Source organism: Miniopterus natalensis, chromosome 9 (assembly GCF_054644295.1).
Source record: "Miniopterus natalensis isolate mMinNat1 chromosome 9, mMinNat1.hap1, whole genome shotgun sequence".
Classification (NCBI taxonomy): Eukaryota; Metazoa; Chordata; class Mammalia; order Chiroptera; family Miniopteridae; genus Miniopterus; species Miniopterus natalensis.
The window spans coordinates 41,243,686-41,260,588 of NC_142089.1; the positions used below are offsets into that span (position 1 = coordinate 41,243,686).

The following is a 16,903-nucleotide window of genomic DNA, read 5'->3' on the forward strand; positions in this document are numbered from 1 at the left end:
CTATCCAATTCAGTTGCTCTTGTCCACAGCCCTGCACTACCTTGGCTTCAGATGTGGATGCTAATCTGAAAAGCAACACATGGCTTCACTCTGATTTGTTTGCCACACATACAGTTTCATAGAATCCCAGGATTTTGGGATTTTAGAGTTGAAAGAACCCTCAAGATCGTTTAAGTCATTTAGGCCAATCTCTTGCTTAATTTAGAATCCCTTTTCCTTTTTTTTTTAAATATTGGTGACTCTAGTTATCCCTACTGTATTTCCCTTTACATAGGAGTTAGTTTCATCTCAGGAGAGCTGACTTCCATTTCTCAATATTTGTATATTTAATCAATTGTACCCATTTGTTTTGTAATCACTTTGATATATGGGTCTTTGACTTTCTTTTTCTCACCTGCCTATAATAGTTTCATCTGTCTTGTGCTAGATAACACTGTGGTTAGAACTTTAAATGATTTTGTGACAGTTGACTATCAAAGATTCTCTTTAATATTAGCCCTTACATTGTGTTAAGCAGCAGTGGTTTGACACCCCTGGTCATGAAAATTCTACACTTTGAAACTCATACAGATTCAACTAATGTTTCTCTCCCCTAGCGGCTTACACTGCAGGTAGCCACCATTAATTTTTCAGTTTCAGTTGCAATTTCTCCTTTGAAGAAACTATGATTCTAGAATTCAAATTTTAGCTCTGTAATAATATGGTAAGTTGTAGATCTTTAATGAAGCAATGAGTGTTCCCTTTAAGTTTCTTACCAATATGTAGCTAACTGAAGACAATTAGCTCTTTGGAATAAGTCAACTGGCTTCGACACTGAGCACACCCATATTTCCATATCCTGATTATGTGTCAATGGCGGGATTACCTGGTTTGCGAATTGTTCAGATCTTTGTTCCACATAATGAACTGTGATGGAAGAGCAGGGCCTTTGGGGACCTAGCTCAGCTCTCAGTTTTGCCATTTACCAGCTGTATGCCTTTTGTAAATCATTTAACCTTTGTTGGCTGTAAAATCGATGTAATCCCAGGCACCTCCTGCAATGTGTGAGGACTAAGTGAAGTAATGCATATAAAATGTCCAAATATTACCTGGCACATAGTTAGTGGTTAATAGATGTCAGGTTCCCATTCCTTTTGTTGCCTGTGCGTTTTTCCTTTTTCAAATCTGGTCTAGAAAAAAAAAGTTCTAGCTTGATTCCTGGGTCACTCTTCATATCCTAAAGGATTGAGTTTTTGGAGATGTCTTATGTATGTATTTCTAACTGCTAAGTCCTCACTATAGGGGTAAATACTACCACTGGTGGAAAGAGAGGGGGAAGAAAATAAGTGAGTGTTTAGAAAAAAAAACAAAAAGAAAAGAAGGCAAGAGAGGCAGGAAGAGGAAGTGACAAAGGAAGAGAGTAGAACATGAAAGAGGAGCACCTACAGAGGGTTGGAAGGAAGTATAGAGCAATCATAAGCCTTCTCAGAACCAGGCAACTGCGCGGTGCAGAGTGAAGACCACAGGCTATGAAATGAAACATGAAACAGACCTGTATTCAAAGCCTGGCTTCTCTGATTAGTAGTTCTGGGGTCTTGAACAATTCCTTTACCTCTCAGCACTTCCATTTTCAAATGAAGAAAACGACAGCCAAGTTGACTGAGTGTTTACCATGTTTCAGCATTCTTCTCTTCCTTTAAATTCTCAGAACAGCCCATATGATGCTCAGAATTATGATACTCACTTGACAGATGAGGAAACTGGCTTAAGGACATGGTTAACATTTGTTCAAAAATCACAGAGCTGGGATTTGTGCATAGATAGTGTAGCTCTGGAGTTCACACTTAAACCACTGCCCTGAAGCTATGCACGTCACAGTGGTGAGGAGGACATGAGATATCACCACTGTGAATGGGTCCACCCAGGACCTGCCCATAGTATGTGCTGGTACATGTGCTCCCTTCCTTTCTCTCTTTCTCTTTTCCTTTCCCTGGCTATTTGTCTTCTGTTATCCTGGTGGAACTTAATTTTTTGGAAATTTCCATCTGGTTAAATGGAACGTGCTACTCTAAAGGAACCCCACGACAGCCTGACCTTAAATATACTCTAAGTGTCACTGTTCAACAAGCAAGGTTGGTGCAATTGAAGCCTATTTTCAGGGGCTGCTTATATTGATTCCACCTCTGGCTATAAACCAAAACAAATCTGATAGTGGGAGAAATAAAACTACTTCACCCACTCACATGTGCACATGCACACACACACACACACTCTCTCTCTAAAACACAGGAGGTGATTATTTAGTTTTTCTTCAAGCATGCTTGATTGACTTTCTCATATTAAGTTCAGTCATATTTGACCATTATCTTATAGATTGGTAGTTATTTCTTCTCTCAGCTCAGCCTGTATGTTAGCATCAAGTGGATAATATTGCCTGATTTGTTTATTCATCATTTAACAAAGAGTTACTGGGAGCCTGTTACACTCTAAGTATGGTGCTAGGGAGGAGAAATACAAAGATGCATGAGGTAGGCTTCCTTTCAAGTAACCCATTGTCTAGTGATCATAAAACCAATTAATTGCTGTACAACATTAGGTCAGGAATGTACTGAACACAAAGTTTATTATTTGTATTTTGTACTTTTAGAGCATCAAAAAATGTTCTCCTTATGATTTCTGTCTTTATTTTTTGCTGAGAATTCTTTATGCATTCCAATAAAAAAGAAATAACCATACATACTTTGAGTTACTTTATTAATATATGTTTTAAGAGTAACCTAGACATCTAATTTCCTCCTCACCAATTTTTTAAAATTTGTTTTTAAGGTAATTTTGAGCTCCCTTTGGTCAAAGATATACATGTTCATTGTTTAACAACAGAAAAAGAAAAACAACAGGGCATAAGGAAAATTGAAAGTATCTTATAATCCTACTCTCCCAGAATTAAAAAACCCATTGACTTTTAAAGGTTGTATATTGTGTGTATATTTATACATGAAAATATGTTCTTTCCCCTTCAAATCAGAGCCTACTGGGACATTAGATGTCTGGTACATGAAGCAGAACATTGACTACAATAGACAACAGATTTCTCTTTTCTGGAAGGTAAGTTCTCAGTGTCAACTTAAAATTCAAGAGAATGGCATATTTGTGGTTTTTGTTTTGTTTTTATTGAGACATGATTGACATATAAAGAGAATTAAATATTTGAACAATATGTTTCAAGGACGGAAAAAGGCCTTTTATTCCCATGGTGGCTTTCATATGAGGCGTCAGAGACTGTTGGAGCTCACTTTCTCAGCCATATCTTTGTGATGCTGACTCAATGTCATTTACTTTTGCCAGATAGGGGTGAAAGCTCTGACTCAGTTCCTTCCTCCACACAATTACATCTTTTTGTCAACCACTTCCTCATCTTTTCTTCATCAAGGCCCCTTCCCATCCCCAAGCATGTCCACCCTCGGACCCCACTGCATCATCTCTTCTGACTAGTGTTCCCCCTCTGCCCATTGCCCTCTCCCACATACAGTGTGCCCAGCAGTGACTCTGCCACCAGACTTATGCGTTTTTTGGGAAATTAAAGACGGGAAATCTGTGGATGTGGATATTTAAGAATATATTTTCTATGGTCATTGAAAAGGGAGGGAGAAAGCTGCCCTACCTCAGGAACACAAATAATAGCAAGAAATAACATGAATAGAAAAGGAAAGCAGCTCTTCCTCAGGAATAGTAGCGAAACAGCAGTAAATCAAACAACCTTCCAGAAAACAATGCAGCCTAATGTTATTTCAGGATGTGAGAGTTTCAACAAGTGCTGAAAGCTGGCAGTGGTTTCACTGAATCCTTGCCAAAACCCTATGAGGTGGGTACTAGGCATCCCCATTTAACGAATACAAAAACTGGGGGTCAGAGACAGCAAGTTCTTCCCAGAGTCCCCCAGCTACTGAGTGCAGAGCTTGGACTGAAACCCGGCCCAGAGCTCTTTCTGCTGCATCAGGACTGAAAAGGTTGAAAGAAAATGCTCTTTGAATTGAGACACTGATTGGCAGGCTCATAATCAGAGGTTTTCAGGTGAGCTGTGCTCCACCTCATTCCCCAAACCTCTCACTGCACCTCTTCCAGCTAAGGGTAAACAAACAGTTTTGGAATTTTGAAGTTGGTGAGCACAAAACCAGAAGGGTCAGAGTAAGGAATCAAAAGTCCTCTCTGATGGGCTTAGCACGACAGGTTTGGATAGTTACAGTCTTCTTCAGATTTAAGGACTGAGCCAGGCAACCAATCAGCTCTTTCTCCCTCTTTTCCTTTCTCTCTCTCACTCGAAAAATGTCAGGTATAAGAGGAGCCTACTATAAATAGCTTGGTGAGTCATAATCAAGCTCTTTACTTTGAAACTAAAACGGGAGCTTCAAGTTTATTTTAAAATAAAGCCATTTGTACTAGCAAGACAATGCTCAAAGCAAGACATTTAGAGCAGCCATATTTGTGAATGTGACAAAAGAACCCAGCTCAGTTCTTGGCTCTTAGTTTTCATTTTCACAAGTAAGTGGTTAAAACCAAAATTCCTGCTCCCATAAAGATTTCTCCTCCCCAAATGTCCTCACAAGTGATCTGAAAAGATAGGTTGTTTTTTCGTCCGTTTCACTCCCCTCTGCCGCAGGGTTTCTCTGTAGAACGCGGGGAGTGACACTCGTATCTATCTGTGTAACTGACAAGACCACTGTGGGGATTTACAAATGAGAGGTCACACACATAGGACAATTGCTGGGGCCACCAAAGAAAAATTAAACGGTACTGCATTATGAATGTTTATCCTAATGGTGAAAGCCACATGTACCCAGTACCATGCTGTGTGCTTCTCACTGTAACAGAATTTAGATCACACACTCTGACACAAGAATCAGAGCTGAGTCAGAATAAGCAGTCGTTAGGTAATGCTTAGAAAACATGCATATGCAAATTCTTCTCTGCTTCTCATTTTGATCTTGCCCCTAATCCACACAAAGCATAAGTTATAAAATGAGGTTTTGGAATTCAAAGGGACTTCAGTCCACCCTTCCTCTCAGAAACATTGGTCCCATATTAGCCAGGACACGCAGATGTCTCTGCCGGGACCTCTGAGACAGGGAGAATTCCACTTTCTCTGCAGTCCGTGCCACGATGGGCATCCCTCATTGTCAGAAAATCTTCCCTTATGTGGAGCCAGAATTGTAGATGCTTGGGCTGGAACTGGCCTGAATAATAAATAAAAAATGCAAATACTAGAAGCTTCTATAACTTGATAGTGGTCATGACAGGGCACCTTCAAAACATTCAGTGCCTGCCCAGCCTGAGAGGCTCCTTAAGGAAAGTTGGATCTAGTCCTCAGTCTTGCAGGACTGTTACTGGATTAAGTCCCTTTCATGCCAAATCCTGGGCTTCTTCCAATGGCCCCAAGTAGGCCACTCACCTGGGAATGGGAACAAAATACTGGTCAGAGTTACTGAGACGAGCAGGCCTGCTTTGGACCACAGGATCACAGACCTCTAAGCGCCAAAGGGATTTAATCGGCACGCAGTCCCACCACCTGTTGTACAAATGTGGAAACAGCTCTAAGGAGGTGAAATGATTTCTAATGAGAGGTCATATGGTGCTTGTTCCTGAGAGCCTTTCCCAGGCGGAAATCACTGCCCCTTCTGTTTGGAACCACTCCTGTCCCACTCCTCTGACCAGGGATTCCTCAGGCTACTCTAAGTTAGGCTTGGGGATTTGACAGGGTGGTGCTGTGACACAAGGGACTCATCTGAACGTCAGACTAGAAAGAGCGCTGCAGCCAGACCAGGTGTTTTGTGGTGGGGCCCAAATTAGACCTCACCGGGGAAAGGAAGCACAGACATGCGTGTGGTGGGTTTTTTTTTTAACTGTGATTAATACTGGGAAACCCAATGAGGGGATACCCCACCACGGCAGAGAAGGGAATTTCAGGTGTTCGCAGCAAAGGAAGCCCCAAGTAAAACCCCATTAGCCTGTGAACAACATGAGAGCATGTTTCTCTTGCAGTTGGGGAAACAGTGAGGTGACCTTTCATTTTTGCAGGATGTTTACTTAAGAGGAGAACCACCAGGTGCTGAATGGGCACAGTCCCTGTGAGAGTGTGTATGAATGTGTGAGTGTGGGTATATGTGGGCGTGTATGTGAGTGATATGGGGACATGCGTTGTTTATATGTGTGTGAGTACAAAGGTTATGTGTGAATATGTGTGTGAATGCATGCAAGCCTTTCAAATGTGCGAGGGATATGAGTGTGGGTGTAGGTGTGGATATATCTATAGGAATATGCGTGTAAGTGCATGTGTGTGAATGTCTTAGTCCATTCAGGCTGCTATAACAAAATACCATAGACTGGGTGGCTTATAACAGCAGAAATCTATTTCTCCAACTTCTGGAGTCTGGAAGTCCAAGATCAGTGTGCTAACATGGTTGGGTGAAGGGTGTCCTCCGGGTTGCAGACTTTTTGTTATATCCTTATATGGTGGAAGGGGCTAGGGAGCTCTGTGGGATCTCTTTTATAAGATCATTAATCCCATTCATGAGGGCTCTATGCTCATGACATAATCACCTCCCAGAAGCCCCACCTCCTGACACCGTCGCATTGGGCATTAGGATCCCAATGTGAATCTTGGGGACACACACATTTACTAGCAGTGAACAAGTGGGAGTGTGTGGGAGGTCTACATGTGGGTATGGGTGTGGGGTGAATGTGTGTGAATGTCAGGTGTGTCTGCATGAATGTGAGAGTGTGGGAGTGAGGGGGACCCTTGCTGTGTTGTTCTGGCTCCCACATAGTTACTCATTTCCCCACCTGCTGGTTTCTCCTGAAAGCTGCATTTCCTCAAAAATGTCCTGTACTATTTTTTGCCAGTTATTTTAAGAGAAAAAATATTTTCTCTGTTGAAGCCAAAAGGTACCACCTAATCCATGAAATGCAATAAAAATACCAAGTATTGTTAAAACAACAAATGTAATAACATTTAGAAACTGTTTCTCTGTCACAAACAACCTGTTTTGCATAAGAGGCCTTCACAGGGGGCTTTTAGCAACCCTGTCCCTCAGTCCCCCTGTCTTCCACTGTGCAAAGTTTCATAGTGTTTCCTTTGCTTGAATTAAGCATTTCAGTCTGTGAGCCCAATACATGTTCCTTCCAGTTAATCCAACATGTATCCTTTAACAAGAAAATCCCCTTGTATAGATGATATAGATATAGATATGTAGATAATGTATGAAACGATATGACAGTGGGTAAAGCCACATTAACCATTGCAGTTTCCTCTGTTCGTTTCTTCAAAGAGCAGTGATCATAACAAATTAGAAACTTAATGAAATTATGAGACCATGTGTCTGAAAGAGAAATATTTGTGGGTAAATGGAGCTGAATTCACTCCATTCATTCTTTCAAACAAATATTTCAAAGCCAGTCTTTGGTACTGGATGCTGTGTGCTTCAAGCCAGGGATGTGGAAGTGAAGGTGACAAATCCAGTCCTCATGTCCTTGAACTCACAGTGCAGCGGGAGGACGGGCATAGGAGTGGGGTGATGAAGGCACTCAGGCACTAAGGAGGGGTTCGAGGTCCAGCTGGGGGGATGATGGTCGGGCTCACGCAGTAGAGCAGGGGAATGGATAGGAGTCAGGGAGGACCTCTCAGAAGGTAATACAGGAGCGGACTCCGGAAGAGCAGGTGAGCCAGCACGAGGGTGGGAGCACACTTGTCGGGATCCTCTGGGGACCATGGATTCAACCTAGAAAGAAAGGATCGCTTCAGTGAGGTGCCATCCCATAGAAATAGAAAGCAAGCCACAGATGCGAGCTAATCATGGGTAATTTAAAATTTTCTCATAGCCACAGTTTTAAAAATAAAAAGAAGCAGGCAGAATTAATTTTAAAAAGATATTTAACCCAAATATATCTGGAATAGTTTCATTTTAACATGTAATCGATATTTTTAATTATTAATGAGCCATTTTGCTTTTTTTTCCTACTAAGTCTTAGAAAACTGGTGTGTCTACTAAGCATCCGCCCAGTGCAGTGGCTGAGTGTTCCCCTCCCCCAGAGAGCAGCACATCTTGGCTCAGGCTGGCTGCGCTTCAGGGGCTCCATGCTTCCTGCAGCTAGGGGCTCCCTCCTATAATGGACAGTGCAGCTCTGGAGCTTTTCTCTTTTTTTAAATTGATGGATTTGAGAGAGAGAGAAACACCGATTTTGTTGTTCCACTTATTTACGCATTCATTGGTTGCTTCTTGTATGTGCCCTGACTGGGGATCGAACTCACAACCTTCAGAATCGGGACGACGTTCTAAGCAACTGAGCAGCCCTGCAAGGGCCAGCTTTAGGGCTGTAATAAGCAGCACAGAAGAGAGTTAGAGAAACTCTTGGTTACAAAAGTGGGGAATAGATTTGGTGTTTTTATTTATTTGGTAAATGAAATGATTCATTTCAATAAACAGCTACCCTTAAATCACAAAGTCAAGAAGAAAGAGAGAAAAAATGTGCCCTGTACACTCCTGGGATCAGAGGCAGATTATTTAATACACTTGCTTTGCCTACTTCCCCCTGTAGTTCTCTATATTGTATGAAGAATATCCCAACCTCTATCACATTGCACTAAAGGAATGAATTTTTTGGCCTCCTCATATGAAAGAGATTCAGTAAAAGTAGACAGTATTATTTATAACCTGATTTATACTGATGTAGGACAAAGGCTTATTGTAAATCCCCAGGGAAGGCTGGCTGCCTGGAGCCTAAGGCCTTATATAATTATAGGATGTATACAATCTCATAATCAATATTGAAATACAAAAGCAGCAGGTGGGAAGATTTCAATAGTTTGTCACAATATTCAAATCTATCTCTTTTCTTTTCCCAAATCGTGTCCCATCACAGGCTGGCACAGCATTTCAGAAGACTGTTTCAGAAGGAGTAGTTTGTTTTCCCTTGCTTACTAGTCACACACATTATACCAGCAGTAATGTAGGGATTTTTGGTTGGGTAGCAGAATGGAGTCAATACCAAGAATAAGAGAGAGTAGCAGAGAATTAATAGAAGATAGAAAGCATAGGTGGAAGGGAAGTTAAAGTTTTGCACTTATGAAAGCTTCCATTATTTCGCTGTTTTTCTAGCTGCAAAACAAGATGGAAATTATGTGGGGTAAATACCATGAGGTATGACTAGTTAGTTCAGTGTAGCTTAACACCTGGGCAATGTCTGCTAGGTGCTAGCATCAGAGTGGTTAAGAGTTCATCCTCTAAAGCTGTGCTACCTGAGTTCAAGTTCCAGCTTTAACACTTAATGGCTGTGTGTTCTTGAGCAAGGTGCTTAACCTCTCTGTGCCTTATTTTCCTCACCAATAAAGTAGATAATAATAGTATTAGTATATACCACATGAGGTTGTGAAAATTAATGAGAATTGTGAAAAGTGCTTCTAAGCCATTGTTAGGAGGCAAACGTTGTGCATGACACAGGATGCAAAGACAAGCTGGCAGGCTAGTGAGAAGATAGATGCATAAATAAGTCATTTCGATACGGTGATTTTTAAAACTTCCAGATGAGGAATGTCTTCTGAGGCACTCTTTCACTTGGACTAGGGTTGCTGAAGATAGCCATGAGTTCTGAAATCAAGGTACCCAGACTTAAAGCCATAAATTATATGTTCTTTGTAATCAACTGCATGACATTGGTGAGCCTTCCTTATAGAGCTGTGGCATAAGCCAAGTCAAGATGGCTTGGCTCTCCATAAATTGACAGAAGAGTCATATGACTATGACTGGGAAAGTATCAATTATGATGATTTTTATATTAGAGTAAATGAGAGAAGGGAACTCACCCGGTGTCTTTACATCTGTCATGCACCAAGCACTTTTTGAAACAGTTTATTTCCCTTAGCCCATTGAATCCTCCAATAAGCCTATGCTGTACAAAGGATTATCCTCATTTTATAGACCAGAACATTGAGCCTCAGAGAAGTAAAATAACTTGACAAGGTCACACAGCCACTATGTGGTGGAGCAAGAAAGCAAAGGGTCTATCCAAAATCAAAAAAGAAAAAAGAAAAGATGTCTTCACAGAGGTTAGTTTTTTTTTAAGTCCTAAGAAGAAATAATTTATCAATCCACAGAAACACCCTTCTTCTAATGTACTTTAAAACAAAACAAAACAAAAAGCAGGGGCTCTGAATTCAGACATGTTAGGTTTTGTCCTATCATGGATTACACTCATCTAGTCATTTTTTATGCTGAAAGCCTTTTCAGGCAACAGAACTCTTATAATAGGATTATGAGGGAGCTGTTCACTCTTTGCTTCTCAGATAGCCAAAGTCAGAAAGGCTAAGTTTATAAAGTTAAGTCATTTCCTACTGGACAGAGCAGGAAGAAAACTGAAGGAGAGGGGCAATAGAACAGCTTTTCCTCTGTTAGCTTATTCTTACCAATAGGAGAAGGTGACAGTGACAGTAGGAACACTGGCTTCAGACCAGCTTCAGCACTGCCCAAAAAGGTGCGGAAAGTACCAGGTCTTCCAGACACAGGTTTGCCAGAAACGGGCCAGACACCCTTTCCTCTCCCACATCCACCAGGGGGCACAATACAATCTCACAATACTTTTCTGTGGGGACTGTTTGAGTCAGCTTCTTAACTGTTCCAAGCTTCAGCACCCTCATCGGAGTGGGGAGTTATAAGGACTGAATGTAACAATAGATGTAAGCTCCTTACTTATGGTATGGCTCTCACCCAAATAAACGAATAGTGAAATAAAAATAAGTTCATCTGGAAAGACCCAGCTGGCTCCTCAGGTCACAGTTCTTCTGGGTTCACAGCTTGTCTTGCTGTCTCTGGAAAAAAATAATTCTGTATCTCCACCTTCCCAAAATTGCCATCCTCATGTCCACTGTTGATGCTTTACGTCAGAATGTACCACAACCTCATAATTAGAGAAGCTGCTTTGCAACTTCAGAGCAGAAGGGTGACTGGGGACTCCAGCTATGAAACGTGGTGGCCCATACTTACCAGTTCTTCGTCTCAGGCTCGCCAGTATAAGGAACAGACATCAGAGTAGAGGGGTCACTAGTCTGGAAGTCAGGAGCCCTGGATTCCACTCTCACCTCCTCCATCGATCCCTTGAGTGGCCTTAAGCAAGTCACTTTATCTCCCTGGGGCTTCGTTTCCCCATTGATAAAAGGAAATATTAATCTGTAGAATCCCTTCCTCTTCTGTTGTTCTGTGGTGATATATTCCATTCCATCAGGGCCAAGTGTAATAATCCAAGAGTGATAGATGACATACATTTTTTGCAAACTTTATGTTGCTATATTTTTAAAAACCAAACTAAGTATACTATTTTCAGTTGCTTCAGTTGCTACCAGCCCAGCTGCATAAATACTTTTTCCCCTTTGGCTCACTGCATTTTTTGTTCTAAGGACCCTCTTACACAAGTTAGGCCCATTTTTTAATTTGGTTAAGGAGACCAGTTACCTGAGAGAAGTTAACCTTTATCCCAAAAGTTAAGCTTGACATTTTATACCACCATAACTCATGGGATAACATATTTATTTGTTTAACTACCTCAACCTCACCCTTACCTTCTCACTGATCTTTTCAACTCTAATATATGGGATAGGGAAGGAAAAATGCAAAAGTATGGTCCAGGCCTTTTACTACCCTCTGGGAACCGTCACTTATCTTTCAGATTCACACCTCTGTTTACTGGATCACTGATCAGCTAGATTTTCACAGCAGTCACTAGGCAAGTTCATTGGATCCAAGATGACATTTCCCCCCTTCTTTCAGCACTCTACCATAGAACTGAATGAGGTTGTTGAGGTGTCTATGAAGACAATGAGACAGAGATAATAAAGGCTGACTTGTAAGGTATTTTTTCCAATTAGGGCTCTGTTTGCTTAGTTGTCAGAGTGGGACTGAAGCCTCTGAGTCTGTGGCAAGAATGGAGAGCTTGGTGAACTTGGTTAGCTATGGGGGATGCCTTAAGGTGGGGTGCATAGGTTGGGGGTGGGGTAATAGTCCTACCTCTGGACCTCCAGAGGAAACAGATAGGGAAGGACAGAATGAGAGATGACTGAGGGAATGGTCTTCCCTAGCCCCCTTTTGCTTTAATTTATCCTGTTGTGTGTGTTTTCTCTTATATTGAAGGGCACGTTTATTAATAAGTTTAGAACGCCACAATTTCAAAAGCACTTGCTTATTTTAATTCATACAACAGGCCTATGAGAACAGCTGTGATGGACATTTGGAATGATGTACCTTTTCTTGGTTCATGACAGTACACAAAGATGTCTTTTAGGGAAAGGCTGGGTGTGCACTTAGAGCAGCCCTCAGCAGCTGGTATTTAGCTAGTGCATTGACCATGGTTTAAGATTTAGTCTCAGGCCTTGCACATCCAGAGAGGCACCTAGGACAGGACCTACATTAATCAAGCTCCCAGAGACTAAAATATAATAAAAAGCTGCATGTTCGTGATTAATTTATAGTGAAAAATACAGCTGTTGGACGAACCAGGAGGTTTGAGTCAGCAGATAGGAACATTCTTTCTCAGTATGCTAATTATTTTGGGAGCCAGATTATAATCAGAAGCCCAATTTGTTCACTTAAAGTGAAAAATACAAATTTTAAGTGAACCAGATGTTCATGTTAGCCCAGCCTCTCCTGACAGATAAACTACACAGGAAACCAAATTATTAGAAGATTGCTTAGGGAGTAGGGAATCAGAGAAAGGGGTATTTGTCAGATTTCAAGGTGTGTCATTCAGCAGCTTGAAGCAACCCTGAACCCCATGGAAGGAATGGCCTTGCCAAGGAAACTGTAATGCTTACGTCTGGTGAGTTAAGCCTTCCCCTCTATGCAGTAGGCATGGGCGGGCACTGCCAGTGCTGACCTTGGCAGCTCTCCACTCTCATTGCTTCTGTTTCCCATGGTCCTTATCCAAACAGGGTTACAATACAAATGATTAGTTTTCTGCTTACTTTCTGGGACTGTTCCCAAATGATCTCAATTGGAATTTTTGCAGTTCCAAAATCTCGTCAGGCACACATTTAAAAACAGTGTCTCAGTTTCCTAGCACAGACGGCTAATCCAATTCACCAAGTATGGATTTTACTAGTTTAGCTCTTGAAAATCTTGTTTGATTTCATGAGCAGCATTGCATTTTCTATTTAAAAAGGGTGTGTGTGTGTGTGTGTGTGTGTGTGTGTGTGTTAGAAATTGAGATACAGAGGGGCCAAATGTCTTACCCCGGGTGACACAGTTGGTGATTGGTAGAGCTAAAACTCAAACCCAGATCTTCTTTATATTTTTAATCCTCACGCAAGGATATTTTTTCCACTGTTTTTCAGAGAGTGGAAGGGAGAGAGAGAGAGAAACATCAATGTGAGAGAGACACATCAATTCGTTGCCTCCCACACATGTCCTGACTGGTGCCAGGGATGGAGCCTGCCACCGAGGTACGTGCCCTTGGCCGGAATGGAACCTGGGACCCTTCAGTCCACGGGCTGACGCTCTAACCAGTGAGCCAAACCGGCCAGGGCTCAAATCCAGATCTTCTGAGTTTAGATCCAACCCTTGTTCTATTGGATGTAATTGAGTTTTCTACTATTAGGAAGTTTCATTTTGAAGCAAGAAAAGAAAATCAGTGTGTTCATAAGAATTAGCTTTAAAAAGTGCTAAGTGATATTTTTCTCTAAATGGTGGGGGTGAGGCAAACAGCAGCATATAGTGTGCAGTGGAGGAGACGCTAAGGTGTAAATAAAAAGGTCACTCAGATGCAGCCGCCTCCTGCAGGGTGCCATGAGGTCCAGGCGTAGAGTGTCCAGTGATCTTGTCTGAGCCTACACAGTAAGTGGATGTGTTTTGTTGCAGAATCTGAGTGTATCAGAGGCAAGAGGAAGAATCCTTCACTATCAGGTGACTTTGATGGAAGCAACAGGGAAGAAAGTCACGCTACAGAACATCACAGAACATACCTCCTGGACCTGGGTCATTCCCAGAACTGAGAACTGGGCTGTGTCTGTGTCTGCCGCTAACTCAAAAGGCAGTTCCCTGCCCACTCATATTAACATAACGGACCTGTGTGGGGCAGGTAAGTACAAGCTTTTCTTTTGAATTTTTTAATATGTTCTTATTCATTTCAAAGAGGAAAGGAAAGGGAGAGAGAGAGAAACATCAATGATAAGAAAGAGTCACTGATCTGCTGCCTCCTGCACGCCCCCTACTGGGGTTGAGCCGAGACCTGGACATGCTGACCGGGAATCGAACCCATGACCTCCTGGTTTATAGCTCAGTGCTCTACCGCTGAGGCATGCTGACTGGGCCCAACTTTACTATTGCCTGTAGGAAACTGTATCTTATTCATCTCTTATCTTCTGCTCAGCTCAGGGCCTGGCATGAATAGCTTTGGAATTTCAAATTTGGAGTCAACAGCGTTTAGAGGCTATCTTTTCCCCTCAGACTATGAGTGGCCTTGGACAAGTAAATTAACACCTCTGAGCTTCAATTTCCCATCTCTAAAGTAGGGATTACATCATCATCTTTACAGGTCATTGTAAGATTAAATACAGAGACTAATACATAGATGCTTAATAAATGTTAGTTAAGGAAACATTAGTTACATTAAATTGAACACTAATATCTGGCTAATTTTTCTAGAAGCAAGAGTAACATGTGCTGTCACATTCTAGGAGAAAACATTTTATACCTATAGTCAAAGCATATTTTAAAACCAATAGTATTAAGATGAAATTCTGGCTGTAATGAAACTATAGCAAAAATTTTTCTATACTACAGCTCTTTATTCAGCAAATTTAGATATGTGTCCAGTTATCTACATTGAAAACCTCCCAACTAGCTATACACATGTTATAGTTGCATTCTCTGAAAACTAATTTCTCTGTATAAAAGCCTGTAATTAGTCACACACAAACACACACACACACAAAAAGATGCTAATGCTATTTCTCAAGATTTGTGTTATAAAAAGGCTTAACTTTTTCCAAAAATACCTAATAGAATAAAGCTCTAATGAGATCCTTTCTTAAAATTCAGTGTAATAATTTTACCTACATATGAGTCTAGCAATCACCATTTTGAAGAAGCTTCTACTAAAACATGATTATTTTATATATATCCCGTTAAATCTTGGTTATGTATCTTTCCAGTCACATACTTATAAACATAGACATAATAGAGTAATAAAAATAACTAGAAGAAAATACAAGAAAATATTGATATAACCTTGGGTTGGTATATGAGTTAGGAATTACTCTTAGGAGTAAGGGTTGCTCTTACCAGCAGCTTGACTACAGTGATTTATTTATTCTCACACATTAAAGAAGTCAGAAGCAGACAGCCTTCTACAGGGCTGGGGTAACAGCTTAATGACATCATCAGGACTCCGTGCTCCTTCTTTCTATTCCTTCTGCCAAGTTGGCTTTCTTCCTCAAGATGGAAATTGTCTGAGAAGGCTGCCCGAGTTCTAGCTACTTCCATTCAGGCAGCAGAAAAGAAGGAGAGAGGAAGGCTCACGTCCTACTCTTGAGGAGCTTTGCCTCAGGTCACACACAACACACTTTCAGTCATTGACTCAGGTTGGTCACCTGGCCACACCCAATTGCAAAGGAGGCTCAGAAATATACTTCAGGCAGCAATGTTGCCTTGCTAAAGAAGATGAAGAGGGGGGATTTGGTAGGCAGCTGGTAATCTTGCCTCACATGGGATAGGTACTGAAGGTAGAAACCTGAAGGAAAAGATGGATTAACTGTGGGGAAAAACTTGAATAATCTGCATAGTAAAACAAAACACCAAAAATAAAACTTTGAAAACAGAAATAGCAATTTTTTTCCAGAGTAACATAATAAAACCATGTTCCTATTTTCAGATCTAACAAATGTTAACATTTTGCCAGATTTTTTTTCTATTTTTGTTTAAAATTTTTTTTTCAATTAAAGTGTACATTCAGTATTATTTTGTGTTCGTTTCAGATGTATAAATAGCAGTTTAAGAAAAGTATGCGTCACATGTTTGGCAAAAGAGGATTATGTATCTAACTTTTTAAAATAGCTATAAGATCGGGGATATGAACAGGCAATTCGAATAATAAATATAAAAAGAACAATGAAAATATGTGCAGCCTAATCAGCAATCAATGAGATGCAAATTTTGAAAAAGCAAGAGAAACCAAATGCGGCTGAGAAAGGGTGAGCAGACAGTATAGCCCATTGGCGGAGGTGCAGGGAGAAGCTTTCTCGCGCCCTGCTAGTGGGTGTGTAAACTGGTACAACTTTCTCAAGAACAGTTGGGCCATACGTAACAAACTTTAAATATAAACATATCTTTTAATCAAGAAATTGTGGCACTAGGAATGTATCCTCAGCAAATAATAAGTGCTTAAAAATACAGGCAAAAAGATGTTTGTTGGAAAAAAACAGTGAAACAGCACAAACAACCTAAATGTAAAATAAATAGAAGGTGAACTGATTTAAGATAGCCTGATTCTCACTGGCATAAATGCCACACTAGCATTAAAGTGATGTAGCTATGTTTTTATCGCCATGGAAAGATGCACATAATAAGTACAAAAGCAGGCTTTTAATAGTGTATATGGGATGTCATTTAAAATACGTATTTCATGAATATACTTTTTTTTGCATGTTAAAAACAGTTTAGTAGAATATAAATGGAAATCTTAATAGAGGTCATCACTGTGTCATGGGATTATAGGTGATTTTCCTTCCCTTTTGCTTTTTATACTTTAAAGTTTTTTCTTCAATGGGTAAGTACTACTTATGTAATTTTAAAAAGTGAATTCTGTGAGGGAAATTGAACTCATACCACTGTTTAGGAGCCTGTTGTTGTTGAAATGAAATATGTCAGAATACCTCACTTCTTCAAACCTC

At 40.7% G+C, this 16,903-nt stretch overlaps 1 protein-coding gene across 1 annotated transcript in view; it reads left to right on the plus strand.

Annotated features, from left to right (window-relative positions):
• The window catches only part of IL12RB2 (interleukin 12 receptor subunit beta 2), a 60,201-nt gene that overhangs the window by 17,172 nt on the left and 26,126 nt on the right, over positions 1-16,903 (plus strand). Inside the window, exons 7-8 of the mRNA XM_016208136.2 lie at positions 3,005-3,084; positions 13,872-14,091. Coding sequence (XP_016063622.2) covers positions 3,005-3,084; positions 13,872-14,091 — 300 coding nt within the window. The remainder of the gene's footprint in view (positions 1-3,004; positions 3,085-13,871; positions 14,092-16,903) is intronic.